Source organism: Rhinolophus hipposideros, assembly GCF_964194185.1.
Source record: "Rhinolophus hipposideros genome assembly, chromosome: 1".
NCBI classification, from domain to species: Eukaryota; Metazoa; Chordata; class Mammalia; order Chiroptera; family Rhinolophidae; genus Rhinolophus; species Rhinolophus hipposideros.
The window spans coordinates 10,757,947-10,777,912 of NC_138047.1; the positions used below are offsets into that span (position 1 = coordinate 10,757,947).

General features: G+C 36.4%; 1 protein-coding gene across 3 annotated transcripts in view; it reads right to left on the reverse strand.

Annotated features, from left to right (window-relative positions):
* LOC308508178 (ankyrin repeat domain-containing protein 26-like) overlaps positions 1-19,966 on the reverse strand; it is a 109,243-nt gene that overhangs the window by 70,739 nt on the left and 18,538 nt on the right. For 2 of the 3 annotated variants that reach the window (XM_081074557.1, XM_081074558.1), the window contains 7 exons: positions 18,674-18,707; positions 17,147-17,219; positions 10,518-10,578; positions 10,225-10,427; positions 4,979-5,108; positions 4,631-4,689; positions 2,202-2,295 (listed from right to left, as the gene is read on the reverse strand). In XM_081074557.1, coding sequence (XP_080930683.1) covers positions 2,202-2,295; positions 4,631-4,689; positions 4,979-5,108; positions 10,225-10,427; positions 10,518-10,578; positions 17,147-17,219; positions 18,674-18,707 — 654 coding nt within the window. Of the gene's footprint in view, positions 1-42; positions 142-2,201; positions 2,296-4,630; positions 4,690-4,978; positions 5,109-10,224; positions 10,428-10,517; positions 10,579-17,146; positions 17,220-18,673; positions 18,708-19,966 lie in introns of all 3 variants that reach the window. The other variant, XM_081074556.1, reaches the window with a different exon arrangement.

Sequence of the window (19,966 nt, forward strand, 5' to 3'; positions counted from 1 at the left end):
TGTAGAATAATAGTTAATAAAAATATTCTTTTTTTTCCATACCAATGTGGGCTACTGGTATGCCTACACTTCTTGTATCCTCTAGTTTAGCCATCTTACAGTTTCTTGATCCGCTCATGCAAGAAGGGATATAAAACACATCTAAGAAATAATGTAGAATGAGCTTTCAATATTGAAATATGGTTATTAAAAGGAAATAATTTAATTGCCACAGAAATATTAAATATTAAAGATCTTTTATATTTAAAATCAGTGTAATATTTACCGAAAATAACAATTTTGGCATTTAGGGAATAAACTCTATATAATTTCTTTGGTTTCCAAAATTACTTTGGTTTGGTATGTCATGCTAGTCTTTAAAGGATTTTTATGAAACAGTTGTCTTATAAAAAACTTAGCTACCTTAATAAAACAGACAATGCTTTTATATTCAAATTAATCTCATTTGAATAACAAATACCAGTGTAGCATATGTATCTTTTTGATGCCTGAGAATCCTGAGGAGGATAAGTGAGTGGGTGCAGTTTACCCCATTCTAGCACTGCCTCCTGCTTGGAGCAGCACTCCCTCCTTGGAGCAGCAATGATCTCATCTTCTGTTTCAGTGCAAATATACTGAAGCCATGAAACGTGAGGTCTCTCACATTTCCTCATCGACTCCAAAATTACCTAGCTGAAGCCTTTCTTTCCTCCCTCCTTCTCTTCACTACCCTGCTTCCTCTTCAAAAGTAATTTTTAGACCTGTGGTCTGGATACTTCCCCCTTTCCATTCTTTTTGTGGATTATCCCCACCACTTTTTCTTTCCTCTCTGTTTAGTAGTAGTATCTTACAGCTATAATCTCTGTTTCTTCATCTCTTTCCTTCCCTTTGGTTATAAATATGGTCAGAAAGAAAAACAAAATAATGCTGTTCCTGGATCTTTTTATGTCTCCAACTATCCGATGCCTCCTCTTCCAGAATTCTCCAACTATCCGATGCCTCCTCTTCCAGAAGTCAGCACCCTCTCTGCACAGAGCATGGCCTGTGGACCAGCACCTTGGTGCCCCTCATTCCTTGTGAGACAAGCAGATACAAGACCCGCTGCTATCATTTCCTCCCAAAATGCAACTGCATTCGGAGTCTTCATGGACTTTTCATGGACTTTTGATCAGGTTATTGCTTCCCTGATAATCCCATAACCAATTTTACTCTCTGCTTCATTCTAATGCTCTTATCTTGCTCTATATGATACTACCCTGTGACGTAACAGCGTTTTATATGGCATTAAAGACTATACATTTACAGCGGACCACATAGGCTTAAGTTCATCCCTGGTAGATAAAATAGAGCTCTACATGGTCAGGTACCTCAATCTGTAATGCCGTCCCAACCGTGAGGAAAAGAGGACGAGCAGGGACATTTTACTGTACTTGTCTGACAAGTTTTGGTACTACCAGTAGAAGCTCACTTTCTATTTTTCCCACATTTCAAAAACTCTGCTCTTCTTTTTTCTAAAGAATTATTTTACCACCTTTCACTTCATTTTCCTTCACTTACTCCCTACAACTTCTGCCTCTCTTGTTCTTCATTCCCTCTTTTATTCTTTTCCTCTTCTTTATTTCCTGACTCTCCTTAGGTCTTAGAGTGTCTTGAAATGGAACAAATAATTGAGCTCCTGTTCTGGCACTCCCAATTTGTTGTTGGTACCTGATAAGATATACAACTTGTCTCCTTTTCACTTCCTTTTCCTCGCTAGGCATTTAATAGGTGATTTTCTTTGGCTATTAGACTGTATCAGTATTCATGCTTTGTTTATTTATTTTTTCCCCTTTCTTCTCACTCCCCCCACTCCAGTTCAACCCCTACTCCAGTTCAAGCCATTGTTTCTCAGTCTAGTTGTGTAGGACACAGCTCCCTGGCCCTGCTGGTACTATAAGCCTTGAGCTCCCCTCGGCTGAGGCACTCAGTGATCAGTCGTCAGTTGGCCCACAGCCCCTCACGGCAACCTCCAGCTGCTCACAGCAGCCCAACTCCAGGGAGAGCTGTTGTTCACAATCTTAGCTGTAGAGGGCGCAGCTCATTGGCTCATGTGGGAATCAAACTGGTGACCTGGGCGTTAGGAGTACGGTGCTCCAACCACCTGAGTCACCGGGTCGGCTAGTGTATTGATGCTTTAAATCAACATTCTGTTAATGACTTTTTAAATGAAATACAGGTCTTACCTTCTACTTGTCCAGTAAGTATATTTTTTCCTCTTTGATCTGCAGCACCAGAGAATTGATCAACATACTTCTGTGGAAGGCTTGCAGAGAAACTCTGTTAAAATTTATGTCAATAATGAGTTGTATAAAGATTTCTAGTCCCTTGTAAGAAAATATCTGCATTTCCCACTTTTAATGCAATTAGAGTGAACAATCAGGCCAGCACATACTGAAAACTGAACCATGTAAGCAGAGAGCCACATACACGCTGTGGAGCTCAGGCCTGTCATGTGGCTCCTGCCTGACTGTCATGGAGTCTGAAGCTGAGTGAGCGCTTCAGAGAGCCCGTCCTGATGTCTGTGCACATCTCACCAGGAACTGACTCCAATCACCTCCATTGACTCTACATCTCCATCAAGGTCACTGGACACACGGAAAACTACGCATTTAAGCCAATCCTCTAAGACGTGTACTTGATATGAATTTTAAATATTTCTACTGACAATTGTTTTCTGTTCAAACAAGATAGCTGACATGATAAGAAACCTTGATGTATATAGTGTTACATCTAAACAGAACAGTTTAGAACCTACTAAATTTAGGTAAACAAGGACTTGGAGAAAGCTAACTATTATTTGATAAAAGTTTTAATAGGAAAAATCATGGAATGAAATGACAAGGTACTAAGAAAAACTTTTTAAAATTATGTTTAAATAATAGTCAAAAATTTTACATAGCTATGCAACTCTTCAGAAAAATTATAGTAAGCTCTCAGTAGGAAAAAATATAAACATTTACTTATTAACCATCTAAAATGAGCCACGCACTTATCATGCACATTTTATTTCTCTTCTACACAAAACAAGGGATATAAAGATGGTTTGATGATGGCTACCGTACAGGCTGCTTCCCAGCCTTTCTAAGACATCGGAGTAACTGATGAGCAGTGCGATCCACTGTTTTCTCTGTCTAACAGGTTTTGCTTCTAGACGTTCACATGACTGGCTACCTCTCATGCTTCACTTGGCAGCTTTTGTCACACTCAGGTTTTCTGACCACCTAAATTCTACTCCCACTCCCATTTCAACTGTAACCCCCCCTTATTCTCTAACCTAACATTCTCCATTTCCTTTATAGGAAGCATGTGTTGTTTACTTGTTTTCCTGTTCCTACGACTACAGCTTAACCCCTCAACTTCTACATTCAGTGCCAAACTGCCTGGCACACGGTTGGTATCTAATAACAGACATTTGCTTTAGGTCAAAACATTTAAGATTTCATCAAGAAGGTCTCACGTCCCAAACCACTACAGACCTTTGGGACATGGTCAATCACAGCATCCTGAATCTTAACACCCCCAAATTAGAAATCCACATGCCCCTTCTAACTTTCCCGTTCTGTTCTTGTCACCACTGCCATTCCTTGTCCTTCAGGTTACAGAAAGTGTCCTGATATTAATAAGTCACTACAAGCCACTGTGATCACTGTGTCTTATATTTCCACAGCACCCTTTACAGTTTACAAAGTGTTTCCACATTTGCTATTACATCTGTTCGTTACACATACCTAAAAGGTAGGTATGACTACCATCGTTATGAATCAGATCACTGACATGGGCAGGTTAAAAAGTTTTCCAAGATCCCATAGTTAGTAAGTGACTAATCCAGGATGCTAGCTTGTTCTTAGACTTCAAATACACTGCTTGTACCATTAGGCAGCAGATGCCTATATCAAAATCACACTCTGCCTATCTCTTTCCACAGCTGTCACTTCAGATTAGCTCATCACCACTTTGTACTTATATTACTACAAGTATGGTTGCTATAAGTTACTTAATGCATGCTATTTTAACTATCAAAAACAGTTGTTACTTATCAAAACACCACTAAGCCAAATTGTTGTTAATGTAATCCTACGTATTTATTACTATCCACCATGCTCTTCCTTCTCTGGAAAAGTTCCTTTCAGAGCTGCTTGACAATCCAAATATAATAAAACTTTGCAATCTCAGGCATTATCTTTCAAGTTCCAAGTGATAAAAAAACTACAATGCAAATTGCTACTCTCTGAATCTCATTAGTAGTTTTACACATCCATATATGCTATAGAATAATACATTTGGCCATTGGCTGATCTGGAATAATTCTTTAGTTTTTAGGTAAACTTAACTTCAGAACCCAAACTGATTCCTTACGGTTTTGAAGCCTTAGTTTTTTATACGATACGACACTGATTTCATTAAGCGAATCTTGCAAATTAGCAGAATTTACTATGCAGTATTATTATATTTAGCACAGTTATTTTATTAACTATAGCTTAAAAAACATAAGAAAATAATTTTTATGGGAAAATGCAGAGGTGAGAAAGTAAAGTCAAAGCATACTGTTTATATTTTAAGAATAGTCAATGCTAATATCTAAAATAATAACAATAATAATAAAAGACAGTACCTCAGAATCCCAAGGTGATTCTATGTCTTCTTCTTCTAATCCTAATGCTGACATTTTATCTATAAAACGTAGTCACAGATACATTAATGTAAATGTTTTATATGGATTTTAAATACATATACAAGTCTATTTCCATTCATGAGAATTGCAATAAAATAAAAGCAATAGCAGAAAAAAAATTCAGAGGAATGAAGTATTTGCAAGAAGAATAAGTTGGTAATAGTTGGGATACTTTTCAAGAAAGAAAAAAATACTTAAAAGAAAAGGGTATCATATTTGAATCGACACATTAGATTTCTTTATAAGCATTTAAGCACAGAAAAAAACCAAAGATAGTCACTAACTTACCACTTCTATTACTTTTGTGTGCTCCATCAACATAAGTCAAATTGTCATTATTGGTTTGCTCTTGTGGAGCACTTTCAATAATATCCACACCATTTTCTTTTTTTCCGATTGCCGGCTTTGTTACTTCTTCCTATAAAGACAAAACAAAACAAAAACCCAACTTCAGAAAACATCATATTTATTTACTTGCTCACTCGCTCACTTAGTCCCTCAGTCAGCAAGACAACAAACGTCTACTGTATCCATCAAATCATAGGCACTGCCCCAGGAGAAGCTAAAAATATAAATAAAAGATTTTGTCCTATATTTCAGTAGGGGTAGAGATACATGAAAACAACAAGAACTGAAAAGTATCACTCGCTAGTTCTACACCTGAAGTGAATAAAGTACAGTAAGGGCACAGAGGAGTCAACAGTCAGTACCTGGGAAACTCAGGAGATGCTGCAGAGATAAGGCTGCATCATGAAAGATATCTTAAGTGCAGAGGAAAGGTGAGAAGGGAATTCTAGAAAGGGCAGAAGGAGCAAAAACCTGAGGCAACATATTGTAAGTGAGGGCACCAAAGAAATGAGGTAAACCTGGAACACTGAGAATAGGATGGAGAGATAAAACTACAGGACCAGAACCAAGCCAAAGAAGGCAAGTGTTACGCTGGCATGTGAATTTTACCCTCACGTGATGGGGAGCCACTCAATAAGCAGAGGTGTTGAGTCATCACAAGTATGTTTTAGAACAGTCGCACTGGCAACAATGTAAACATGAACATAAGGGGAGCAAACTACAAGAGTATTTCAAAATTGGAGGTGAGAAACTGAATTATCATTCATAAAGAAATGATAAGCAGGTAGAAAATATGAAACTTGATGATTGACTGGAAGTGGTGATTTCAGGAGGGTGGGAGTCCATGATTTTTCATGCTTCAGTGTTTCAATGGTGCTATTTACTAGGATGGGGAAAACAGATGACAGAGTAAATTACAGAGAGTCAGGAAAAAAGAAAGGGTCTGGGGCAATGTCTTTAGTTTGGGACATATCAAATTTGAGGCACTACGGGGACTTAGAAGGACAATCTGGATAAATACATGTGGAGTAGAAACAGATGACTTTACTCAGGAAAAGCATATGATGTTAAGAAGATAAGTATCTATAAACTGCACTAACCTGATATAATTAAATAATGCAAACCTACACAGAATTTGTGAAATTTTGAAAATAAAAACAAGAGCAGGTGAAAAAACAACAGGATTCAATTTTTCAGTTATACAAGTATATTTCGAAATCTGTTTCAACAACATAAAATACCCTTTGATGGATATATGCAAATATTATTTCTAGAATATTATAGTAATAAGCACTTTAATGAAAAAAATTAATTGTCAAACACCAATTCACAATGTTACAAGAAGACTCCTTTTTAACAATTAATGTTAAAAGACAAGTTTTAAACTATGAAAGACAAATGCTTATGTGATTATAGAAGTACAAAGCATTTTTAAGTACTAGTATCATGTATGAAAGAAATATAAAGCCTTATTTTAAAATTCACATGGTTTCCTTATTTTCCTGTGAACAGCACACTAATAGCTCTAATATCCTAGCTATTCTACATACCCTAATAGTTAAAGATTGCAGAAAAAAACTACTATAAAAAAACTGATAAAACTGTGATTATCCAAGTTGAAGATTTAAAAGTCTTTAAATACATCTGTGATCATCAAGTAGGACTGAATGAAGAAAGGTACTAAAAAATCAAATCACCGGGATGTCCGAGTTTTAGATATGAAAGAATTTTCATGTTAAGTTTAACTATGAATGTTGAAGTTAATAAAGCTTGTTAAGTATAATAAGAAATGTACCCACTGCTGGAGATATTTTAAAAAGTAAAAAAATCATCTTTTAGCAATAATTTTGTACACTCTGTTGATAATCTTTCCTTCACTAAGCATTTTATATTAGAAAAAATCATAAATTGTGGTTTCATGCATTTGATGTGCATATGTGTCCATTAATTGAAGATATTATTGGGAAAAAATAAATCAGAATCCTTAGAGGCTAAGAGGCTAAGTGAGTTTCCCACATTCTTGAAGCTAAGAAATGGTAGAGTGGGCTCAAGCCTGTCTCCCAAGCTCGTGCTGGGACCACATTCTGCTCAGCCCTTCCTTTCCCCCGCAGCTCCCATTTCACGCCTTCTTCTGGTTTGTTTCTTCCTTTTGTCCCCCCTTCCCGAACAAGCCTTAAAGTGAAGCACTGTCCTAGGCACACAGAGAACACAGAGAGGGGGCCTGCAGAAGTCTGTGCGCCCTCGCAGACCTGCTCAGTCTGACCCTGCCCTGGAGGATGCCACAGGCTGGCACTCAGAGATGTTCTATGTATAATTGTTTATAATGGCAAAACAACTGGCTGCCTATCCACAGGGGACCGAATAAAAAATTCATGTGACTTGTGCACAATGGACATCTCTGCAGTCATTGCAAAGAAAAAAAATAGCCCCTTAGAGAGCAATATCTAAGAAATATCATTAAGTTAAAAAAGCAACAACAGAAGACATGCTTTAAATGAGTCCATTTGATTGTTCTAAAATGTATTACATGATCTTAATTTCATTGACTGATTATTGCTGTGACAGTGTTCTTTTAGTGAGGTAAAAGTTCACAAAACATAAAATTAACCATTTTAAAATGAAAAATTCAGGGGCCGGCCCAGTGGCTCAGGTGGTTGGAGCTCCATGTTCCTAATGCCGAAGGCTGCCGGTTCGATTCCCACATGGGCCAGTGGGCTCTCAACCACAAGGTTGCCGGTTCGATTCCTCGAGTCCCGGCAACCGGACCTGGAGGTGAGCTGTGCATTCCACAACTAAGAGTGAAAGGACAACAAACTGACTTGGAAAAAGCCCTGGGAATACACACTGTTCCCCAATAAACTCCTGTACCCCTTCCCCAATTAAAAAATCTTTAAAAATTTAAAATAAAAATAAAAAAAATAAAATGAAAAATTCAGTATCATTTAGTACATTCACAATGTTATACAACGATCACCCCTAATTTCAAAACATTTTCATCACCCCAAAAGGAAATCCCATTCTCATTAAAGAGTCACTCCCAATTCCCTCACCCCTCGCCCCTGTCAACCACTAATCTGCTTTCTGTCTCTATGGATTAACTTATTCTGAATATTTCATATAAAAAGAATTACACAATAAAAAAATTTTTTTTCAAAGAATCTTTACAGAAAAAAAAAATTTGTTTTTTTCTTTTAGAGTGTTATAGCTTAAGATTTATTTTCTCATTCAATGAATATAGATTAAGTACCTCATTTACATAACCAGAAAGTTTAATTTTAATTAATGAAAAAAACAAAGTGCTATTTATTTCCTTCTCTTTGTTTTCTAAAACTCTAAAACACCTACCAAGATTTTACCAAACAATAAGATCAGTTAATTAAGCAAGTTAAGAGTTTCAGACAAGATGGCAGAGCAGGTAAATGCTGTGCTTGCCTCTTCCTGTGACCAAATTAAAACTAAATTATAGAACAATCAAACTGGAGAACACTCTGAAGACTAGCTGAACAGAAGTCCTATAACTAAGGATATAACGACGAAGCCACCTTGAGACTAGTAGGAGGGGTGGAGACATAAAAAGGCTGTTCCCACACCTACATGTGGCAGTCAGGAATTGGGAGGAATATCTCAGCTGCAAAGTTCTCCCCTGAGGAGCGAGGGGTCCCAGGCCCACACCAGGCTCCCCAAAGCAGACCACAAGTGCCAGAAAGAGAAGGCCCCTCAATACCTGGCTGTGAAAAATCAGGAGGAATTGATTCTGTCCACCCAATTGAAACAGAAGGTGGCTGGAAAGCCAGGTGTGCACTTACGGGGCACCCCCCACCACCCACACAGAGCTCCACTCACTCCCAGGCCCTCACCCTGGACTCTGGTGGAGGGACTGTGGCTCAGGAGGTGCCAGAGACATGCAGGGAGGGACTGAGTCGTGCGGCTTCAGGATGAGGGCTGGAGAGAAAGCCGCCATAGTCCCTGTGCTGAGCCCTCCTCCCGTGTGGCCAGTGGGTGGATGCCATCTTTCCTGTGTTGATACCTCCTTCCACATGGCTCACCACTTTAAATAACTAAAAGTACTAGACTAGTCAGGGGGATCACTACTTAAATTATACAAAAGTCTAATTTCAGGTGCTGTACACCTGAAATCAATATAAAATACTATTGAATGTTAACTGCAATTGAAAAATTTAAAAGGCAGGGAAAGGTGAAGGGGAATAAAAGGTTCAAATTTCCAGGTATAAAACAAATAAGTCATGGGGATGTAATGTACAGCATTGGGAATATAGTCAATAATATTGTGATAGTGTGGTATAGTGTCAGATGGTTGCTGGACGTATGGCGATCACTTCTTTAGGTATTTAAATATTGAATAATTATGGTGTACACCTGAAACTAATATAACATTGTATGTTAGCTATATTTTAATAAAAACCTTTAGAAAAAAGCAAGTTAAGTATATACCAAACAGTAAGATAAATTAGAAAACACAAGAAAAAAGGGCCAAAAATTCATAATTCATAATAAATCTGATAAATCCTATAACAGACTTCACTTTACATTATCTATGAACACAGGTTTTGCTAGATTAAATACAAGATGTCACTTTATTAAGCTTAAAAGTGAGGATTACCAAAAAAAAAAAAAAAAAAAAAAACTTCAAATAAATACTTCAATGAACAAAAAATACTTGAGAACTAAATTTTCCTTCAGTTTTTCATAAAAATCAGCTATAAACTGATTTTGAACATTTTTTTCATTACCTGGCTTTCTTTTCTTAATTTGCATTTAACATAATTTCTATCATATAATATAGCAAGTGTCTGCTCTCCCTTAACCTCATTTCTACTGTTTCTTTATAATAATCTCCTAATCTTGACTCTCTTATTAAATCTTTATTTTCATCTTACCTTTCTTAAAAGAATATTTCCCCTTCACCCTCATCTTCACTTTCATCTAGCTATTCTTTCTAGTTGCCTTTTAATTCTTTCCTTCCATAAAGGCATACCTAAGAATTGTTTATTCCCACTAACCTTTATAAAACCCAGTCCTGTACATATATATCTCTTGTTACTTAACTTATTTTCTATTCTGATCTTCAGGACCTCCATTTCTTTCTAGGATCCTTTTCATTACTAGGATCAGGGGGATGGTATATGAAAAAGAATGGGGAAAAAACTTAAAACAAAACAACTTACCTTTGTAAGACCAGCGACTGTTAAAGGCATGAAAGGAGGTTTTACAGGAGGTTCAGGTGATGGAAAATCAGGATGAGAAAGGCCCTGGACTGTTTTTGACAGTTTGGGAAGGGTCTCAGCCAGATCTTCATTCTCACTATGAGATTTATTGTCCTCATAGAAGATCTTATTTTCAGGTCTCACAATGGCATATTTTGCTTCTACTACAGTAAAAACAAAGTAAAGAGTACATGAAAATATCTGTGACTTCAAATCAGTTCATAACATAAGAACAGAGTCTTCAAATAGCTTACTGTTTTTCTGGGATTGTTGAACAGCAGTCATTAGCTTTGCTAAGCTTGGTTTCACGACATTCTAGGGAAAAAATTATAGCTTTAAGTATCAAATTTGATAATAATGATAATATTCACCATTAATATGTGATCTCACACAAAGAGCACAGTCTTTGGAATCATTCAGATGTAGAGCTGTATCCCAGCTCTGCCATGTACTAACTACATATTCCTATAGGGTAAAAATTGGTAGAGAAGACAAAGTAAGCCCCAAAAAGTTACTATCATCATCCCTAAGATTATTATCCAAATACTATGATATCCATTAGATTATAAAATTTAACTCTATGTAGTTTAGAGTACTACTGCAAAAGCTAACATAAAGACATTTAAATTATTTGTTATATTTTGAAATGTGTTTGCATGATTTATAGTTACATGAATTATCTCTTGTGGGAGAAAATATGAGAGTATAGTTTTTAGCTGTAGATAGGTTGGAATTGCAAACAGTATAAAGTGGCTTCTATTCTGTTTGTCAAAAGGCTAAAAACAAATGATTGTTTCAATTCAGCTGCTTCCAAGAAAGAGAAAAAAAAAAAAAAAACAATAAACCTGAGGGGCAATAATTCATGAATAAGAGCTACATACATACTAAATAGAAAGCCATGACGAGATATGTTGACAATGGAGACAGAGAGATGGACTGAAAAAAACACACTGAAGCAATGTTTTCTGCAAGGAAAAAATTAGGCTAGGAATAAAAACAAAAAGGAGGTGGGAGAGGAGAAAGAAAGGAAATAAATGAGACATGACCAGTTAAACAAGGTACAAGCTTAAGACAAGGATAAAAAGCAAAGCATAAGTACAAGATATGTGGATAAATATATATATATAATTTCACTATATATAAATATATTTAAAAGACTTTAGTAATCATCAGTATTAGTAGGAATACACTGGAAAAAATATCTGCTTTACTTATTTATTATATATTAAAATATATAACATTTTATAAAAATATATAAATACATAAAAAATATATAAAACAGAGTATTTGGTTCATAGTACATCCTAATAATACTGATTTGCATTACTCTATAATTATTTGTTTACAAATTCTACTGTAATAAAAAGTTTAATTTGTCAGTATAGACTTAGTCATACAATTATTTGAACATGGGCATCTATGATGACACGAAAGCTATAAATAACTAGAGAGAGAAAAAAATAGAGAAAGAAATGTTCCTAACACATCTGCTTTCCACTTGGAGAGAGAATTGGTAATCAGAATTCTAAAAAGGAATGTGTGGCTTGAAAACGTATTTTAGATGATGCCTTATAGGACTGTACACTTGAAAGCCACATAATTTTATTAACCAATGTCACCCAAATAAATTTAATTAAAAAAATTTTTTTAAAGGATATATTTAATGGAACATGAGATTGGGCTAAGAAAGTTTGAAAATTTTTAATCTAAACTCCTAAGCTCACAATTGAAGGATACTAAAAAATATACTATAATCTACTTTCTTAACACATATTTCTTATTTATTTCCTTCTTACTTGTGACAGATTTCCTCAATATAAGTCAACTGAAATTATATATCCTAAACATTAAAAGGGAATATAAATTTAAGTCATATTTCTAGAAATTCAAAAAGATTTAACTTTGATATATTATGTCTAATGTATTACTTGTAACATTTCATTACACAAAACGCTATTTGTCTTTGTTCATTTATTCACATTCAAAAAAATATTGAAGAGCTTCTTACATGCAAGTCCTTATTCTAGCTGCTCCAGAATATGCACAATTATGTTTTCTAATGTCCAGTACCTTATAGGATGCAGGGGCTTTAGAATGAATGTTTAAATCATTATAATAACAAAACATCTGAAATTTGAAATTTGAGACTGTGATACAAGGACTCTGGGTAGATATTTTTAAAAGCTATTATACAAAAGTTTCTAGTTTTGGTCAAGAATGTGGAATAGGTAAATGCTATGCTTGCCTCCTCCCATGACCACATTAAAATTAAAACTAAATTATAGTACAACCACCTTTGAGAACCACCTGAAAACTAGCAGAACAGAACTCTTATAACTAAAGATATACAGAAGAAACCACATCAAGACTGGTAGAAAGGGTGGAGATTTGAAACCTGGTCCCACAGCCATATGTGAGTAGTTAAGAATCAGAAGGGATATCTTGGTTGCGGAGGTCGCCCCTGAGGAGCGAGGAGTGCCAGTCCCACACTGGACTCCCCAGCAGGAGCCCCAGCGCTGGCCAAAGGAGTCTCCACAGTACCTAGCTGTGAAAATCGGCAGAGATTCCGTCCAGGTGTGATGTAGGGCTGCCGGACTCCCAGATGTTCTTAAAAGGAGAATGGACTTACTCACTGAACGACACACTTTCTTTCAGCTCCAGCACTGGGCAGAAACTTGAAAAGCACCAGAGACATATAGGGAAGAAGTGAACTGTCTGACTTCAGTGCAAGATAGGGGCACTGAGGGGCAGCACTATCTTCCATTTTGGTCATTTGTTGAGCCCTTGCCCCACACAGCTGTCAGTTGCAGGTGGGCTCCAAATCTGACTCTCCATTAAACTCGCCTCACCTTGGTGATTCACTCAGAACTTGCCCCACCCAACTCATGCACAGGCCTGAACATCTCTCAGCAGATACTACTCACAAGCAGCTGGTCTCGGCCCACACTGTGGCCTTCCTTGAAATCTCTTAAAGGTCCACAAACCCCAAAAAAGCATGCCTGTACTTCTGACTAAGTGGACCTTAGCCCAGTACTAGTGGGAGCTGGCTTCCATTCATAGGATAGCCTCTCCCAGGTGCCTCCAAGCCCGACACAGGCAGTTACCCACAGCAGATCACTTTGTAATTCCTACTAGGTAGCCCTGGGCCAACCACAAGCAGCAGAAGACCTAGGCCTACACCAGAGCTGCTCCCAAGAAATCCAAGAACCAACAGACCCAGAGACGGGCTTGAGACCATACCACAGCATCACCCAATTAGCTCCACAAACGACACACCCAAAGGGTGGACTCAGCAGACACCAGAGGCCTGCAACAGTGAATCCCCCTCCGTGGGGTTAGCCCACGCACAACAGTTCATCTGCAGTAGTCATAGATAGTCCTCACATGCAGTCAGACTAAGGGTCAATTCCACACATTGACATGTCAACAGTAATCAAGTCTCAACAATAGGAGGGCACGTACAACCCACACACGGGAGACTCGTGGAGAATCTGGCTAATGTGACCAGGGAGAATGGGCTACTGAGTCCCACAGGACACCAACTACATAAGGCCACGTTGCCAGAAGTGGGAGACTTAGCAGATCTACCTAATACAAAGAAACAAATATGGAGAGGCAGCCAAAATGAGGAGATAAAGCAATATGTCTCAAATGAAAGAACAGGAAAAAACTCCTGAAAAAGAACTAAACAAAATGGAGGCAATCAATCAACCTAAAAAAGAGTTCAAAAAATTAGTTATAAGGATGCTCAATGAACTTCAGGAAAGAATAGATTAATTTAGTTGGAACTTTACAATAAAGAGATAGTAAACATAAAAAAGAACATAGAAACCATAAAAAAGAGCCAGTCAGAAATGAAGAATATATTAGATGGCATCAACAGCAGATTAGATAAAGCAGAGGATCAAACCTGTGATTTGGAAGACCAGGTAGTGGAAAAGACACCCATTTGGAACAGCAAAAAGAAAACAGAATTAAAGAAAATATAACTATAGTTTAAGGGACCTTTGGAACAACATTCATATGATAGGGGTACTAGGCAGAAGAGAAAGAGCAAAAGATTGAAAACCAATTTGAAGAAATAATAACTAAAAACTTACCTATCATGGCAAAGGAAATGTACATACAAGCCCAGGAAGCCCAGAGTCCCAAACAAGATGAACCCAAAGAGGCCCACACCAAGGCACATTATAATTAAAATGCTAAAGGTTAAAGACAGAGAGAATCTTAAAAACAGCAACACAAAAAGCAGTTTGTTACCTACAAGGGAGCTCCCATAAGACTGTCAGATGATTTCTCAACAGAAACTTTTCAGTCTAGAGGGGATTGGCATGAAAATTTCAAAGTGAAGAAAGGCACAAAATATTCAAAGTGAAGAAAACCAAGGACCTACAACCAAGACTACTCTACACAGCAAGGCTATCATTTAGAATCAAGGATAGATAAAGAGTTTCCCAGACAAGAGAAAGCTAAAGGAGTTCATCACCACCAAATCAGTATTACAAGGAATCTTAGAGGAATGAAGAAGAAGAAGGGGGGGAGGAGGAAAAGGAAAAGAAAGAGGAGGAGGAGAAAGAGAAGAAAAAAGAGGAGGAGGAGGAGGAGGAAAGGTAAAAAATGTGAATAATAAAATGGAAATAACTACATACCTATCAATAACCACTTTAAATGTAAATGGATTAAATGCTCCAATCAAAAGCCATAGAGTGGCTGAACGGATTAAAAAAACAACACCCATATCTATTACATCAAACTAAAAAGGTTTTGTACAGCAGAGGAAACCATCAACAAAACAAAGACAACCTAATAAATGGGGGAAGATATTCACCAATGACATATCCAAGGGGTTAATATAAAAAATTTATAAGAACTCATACAACTTAACACCAAAAAGACAATCCAATTAAAAAATGGGCAGAGGACCTGAATAGACATTTCTCCAAAAAAAAATAGAGATGGCCAATTCACATATGAAAAGATGCTCAATGTTATTAATCATCAAGAAATGCAAATTAAAACTACAATGAGATATCACCTCACACCTGGCAGAATGGCCATCATTAATAAATCATTAATAAATCACCAAACAAGTAATATTGTATGCCAACTATAATTTTATATATATATTTTATATATATATGTATTTTTATATATATATTTATATATATTATATATGTATTATATATATATATATTCACAGGATATAGAATTCAGCATAGGGAATAAAGTCAATGGCATTTTAATAGATATGTACGATGTCGGGGGGGCAATAGATTGGGGGAGGGGGACTGTCACTTTGTGGGGGGTGAAATGTCTGTCTATTGCATTGTTTTGTGCACCTGAAACTAAAAAAAAAAAAAAAAAAAAAGATCAAATAAAAACAAACAAGTGTTGGTGAGGATGTGGAGAAAAGGGAACTCTCGTGCAATCTTGGTGGGGTTGCAAATTGTTGCAGCCAGTCTGGAAAATAGTATGGAGGTTTCCTCCAAAAATTAAAACTAGAACTACCATATGACCCAGCTTCTGGGTATTTGTTCAAAGAAATCCAAAACACTAATTCAAAAAGATATGCGCACCTCTATGTTCATCACAGCATTATTTACAATAGCCAACATATGGAAGCAAACTAAGTGTTCATCAATAGACAACTAGATAAAGAAGAGGTGGTACATACGTACTATGGAATATTACTTTGCCATAATAAAAAATAAAATCTTATCATTTGTGCCAACATGGGTGGACTTAGAGGGTATTATGCTAAGTGAAGTAAGTCAAATACAGAAAGACAAATACCATATGATTTCACTTATATGTGGGATCTAAAAAGCAAAATAAATGAATAAACAAAAGACAGACTCATAGATACAGAGAACAATCTGACAGTTGCCAGGTGGGAGGGGGTTTGGGGGCTAGTTGAAAAAGGTGACAGCATTAAGAAGTACAAATTGGTAGTTACAAAAATAGTCATGGGGATGTAAAGTACAGCATAGGGAATATAGTCCAAATATTGTAATAACAGAGTATGGTGGTGGAATAATAGACTTATCGAGCATCACATTGTAAATTATATAAATGTCTAACCACTTCGCTATACACCTGAAGCTAACATAATATTGAATGTCAACTATAATTGAAATTAAAATTTTGAAAAACAACAAAATCTCTGAATTTTACCATATGGTTATTAAGAATCTCTGATTCTAGAACTGGTTATTGTTTTAGGCAAAACATGTATTCTTCAATAGATGAAGACTTTTAAATATACTCTTAGTGCAATGATTTAGAACACAGTGGAATCCCTTTGTAATATGGGTTTTGAGAAAGATAATTTAAATTTCTAAATTTCTACAGTTTCTACTATTTTAGTCTAAATGTGGAACCCAGGATAGAAACAGAAAAAATTCCCTCTGAACAACTGTATGATACCAAAATTTTTTTAAAAATTAAAAAATAAATTTTAAAATACTATATATTATTATGCTATTTAGTTTTGGAACTGAAAGGGTACCAGGAAGATATTGTGATTATTACAATAAGTAATCTGATCCATTAAAGATTTCATTTATAATCCTTACCCTTGACCAAATTTCATATCTGTTCTATTGTGGGAAACCTTTTCCCAATATAATTTTCCTATTACTATATATTTACCAGCCCATTCTTTTTTTCAGCCGCCACTTTCAGTACTTACTAAAATTTTAAAAAAAGAAAGAAAAAGGAAAAAAACCTCAACTAGTCATATTTCTATAAAAGTGTGCTCTGATGACTTTTCCATTACAAACATAAAACAATGATAGGTGGACCCCTACTAAATTTTAAGAGTAAGAACAACTCAAAACTAAGTTCAGAGCAGGAAAATTAATTTTACAAAGGAGCACTGTACCTTGGTATCAAAATCAAAGTCTTCATCATCTGATGTAGGCCATGAATCATCAACGCCAGGTTTTTTGGAAAGACTTTAGGGTAAAGACATACAACAAAAACAAGTGAGTTCATTTCTTTAAAAAAGCAAAACCAGAGTGGTAGTTCAGCGATCTGCATATTAAATGAAGTTTCTTGATATAATTAAAATTTGGCTTGTTTTTAAAAAGTTTTCAGTTATCTAGTTCTGCCTTCACCTCTCCCAACCTATGACATATTCAATGAAGATACAGTCTTTAAATTTCCATCACAAACAGTGACAACCAATATATCGGCAAAGCCTTAAATTACTTTGTTTTCACCAGAAGTCATGCAGGATGGATTGAAAATCCAATTAATGGCTGACATAACTTCTGTAATCTAAACTGGGCCAAATCTGATGACCTAAATCAAGGTAGAAAAATACACTGACCCTTCTCCATTGTCCTGCTTCAGAAACTAATCTGTGTCTGTCAAAAATGGCTGTCTTCGTTTTCAGCATGGAAACCACTAACTAAGGTGACCCCATTCTTTCCTTTTATCCTAAAATAGTACAGTGAGTTTCCTGAAATGTTTGAAATGTTTGCAAGTTACAAGCACAAGTCAAAGAACAAAGTTATATGTTGTTAGCCTTCCCACTCCCAGGTCTCTCATCCTCAGGGCTCCCTGGCAATCTCCAACCTTGAAATCTTCAGCCTACGAAGGCACAGACTCCTGACACAAGGACAGGCTCAAATGACCCGCAGTAGGAGCTCTTTATTTCCCTACTCCGGGCTTCTTAGGAAAACTCTAAATCAGCATTAACTCATAACTAAATTGGACTCTCTGAGCTCATCTGACCTGCATCTGAATCCTGACTCCAGAGCTGCCCAGGAACTTCTCAGTACAGGCTGAGGGACAAGAGAATGGCTTTGGGAAGCCAGGCAGGCTGAAGGTCAAATTACGGGTCAGCCACTATGTTCCAGTAACTATGGAACAATGGGTCAATCAATCAACCTCGCGGAACCACAATGTGTAATTAATAAAAAGTAGCCTGAACAGCACAGCTATTGTGATGACTATATAACAAATGTTAAGCACAAACTGTGTTTCCTCAAAAACAAGACAAAGCCGGACAATCAGCTATAATGAGTCTTTTGGAGCAAAAATTGATATAAAACCTGGTCTTAGTTTGCTATAAGACCCAGTCTATAATATAATAATATAATACAATACAATACAATATAATAAATATAATAGAATAGAATATAATTAATATAACATAACATAACATGACATAACATAACATAACATAATATAATATAATACTGGGTCTTATATTAATTTTTGCTCCAAAGGATGCATTACAACTGATTGTCTAGTTCTAATGACAATATAGGGTCTAGCCGATATTGGGTCTAGTCGATATTGGGTCTAATATAGGGTCTAGCCGAAAGTGGAACACTCAATAAATGTTGGTTTCTCTTCTCTGCAGTCCCTTAGTTAACACATGATTTTTTTAAAATCCTACCTGCTTACAGAGTCTTCTTCAGAACACTCATCCACTATTAAAGAAAAACATAAAATACATTTTAAATCCACAATAGAAAAATACAGAACTTTAAAAGTATCAGACTGATGCTGTATTAAAAAGTATTCCTTTGGGACAACGCCTAAAGACTATCTAGAATGAATATTAAGGATACTATTGGTAGATAACACATGAAGAACTTTTACTTCCCCTCCTTTCTATGTGTGAAACACAATAAAAAGAAAGGTATTTATCAAAATTTGATACATACAAGTTAACTGTTATTTATAATGATCATAATCCTAACCAAACCCCGTCAAACTGAAAGAAAATGGTATCTTTAGTAAAATCAGTATCATAAACTGACGATGTCAAATGTAAATCGCATGATTTTTCTGACTTCTATCATGAAGCCAAGTTATAACAGTGTACACTTATTTTGCTGTTACGCAGTACAACATGTCCAGCTCTTCCGTCAAGAGTGTTCACTTTGGGATGAAACACCCTGTCATTAGGAAGCTGGGTCGATGGGCCCTGTGCTTTGCAGCACCGCACAACACAGGAAGCAGACTCTTTCTGCCATCATTACAAGGTAAGTATGAAAGACTTTGTGATTGCAGTTTTATCAAGTATAACCCCTGAGACTGTTTCCTTCCATTGCTAGAGAGTCTATCTGGACCCACCTCATAGAGCAGGAAGATCCAAACAGTGCTGTGCAATAGCACGTGATGCCATTTTTCTCAACCCTCCCCATTATGAGGCAAATGTCTATAGAAATCATGCTTTTTCAGCTTGTAAGGCATATGTCATCAGATCCTATGCCACTGAACAACAGCAACAAACAACCAAAGAAACAAAAACTCACAAAAGACAAAGAGGTTATCTTGAACAACTACATGCAATGACCTTGGAATTTTAATTTTTTTTAACATTCAAAAAGATACCCACTGTATGATTCCAACTATATGACATTCAGGAAAACTATGGAGGTAGTAAAAAGATGGTTTCCAGCAGTCAAGGAAAAGGGAGGGCTGAGTAAACAGAGCACAGAGGATATCTAGGAGTGAATCTATTCTGTATGGTACTGGGATGGTGGAGACGTCATTAGACATTTGTCAGAACCCACAGATTGTATAACACCAAGAGTGACCCTAATGTAAACTACGGACTCTGAGTGATAACAGGAACTTAGTGCAGTTCATTGATCGGAATAAATGTACCACTCTGGTGCAGGGTGTCAACAATGAAGGAGGCTCTATGTGTACAGGGATATGTGCTTTGTGGGAACTTTCT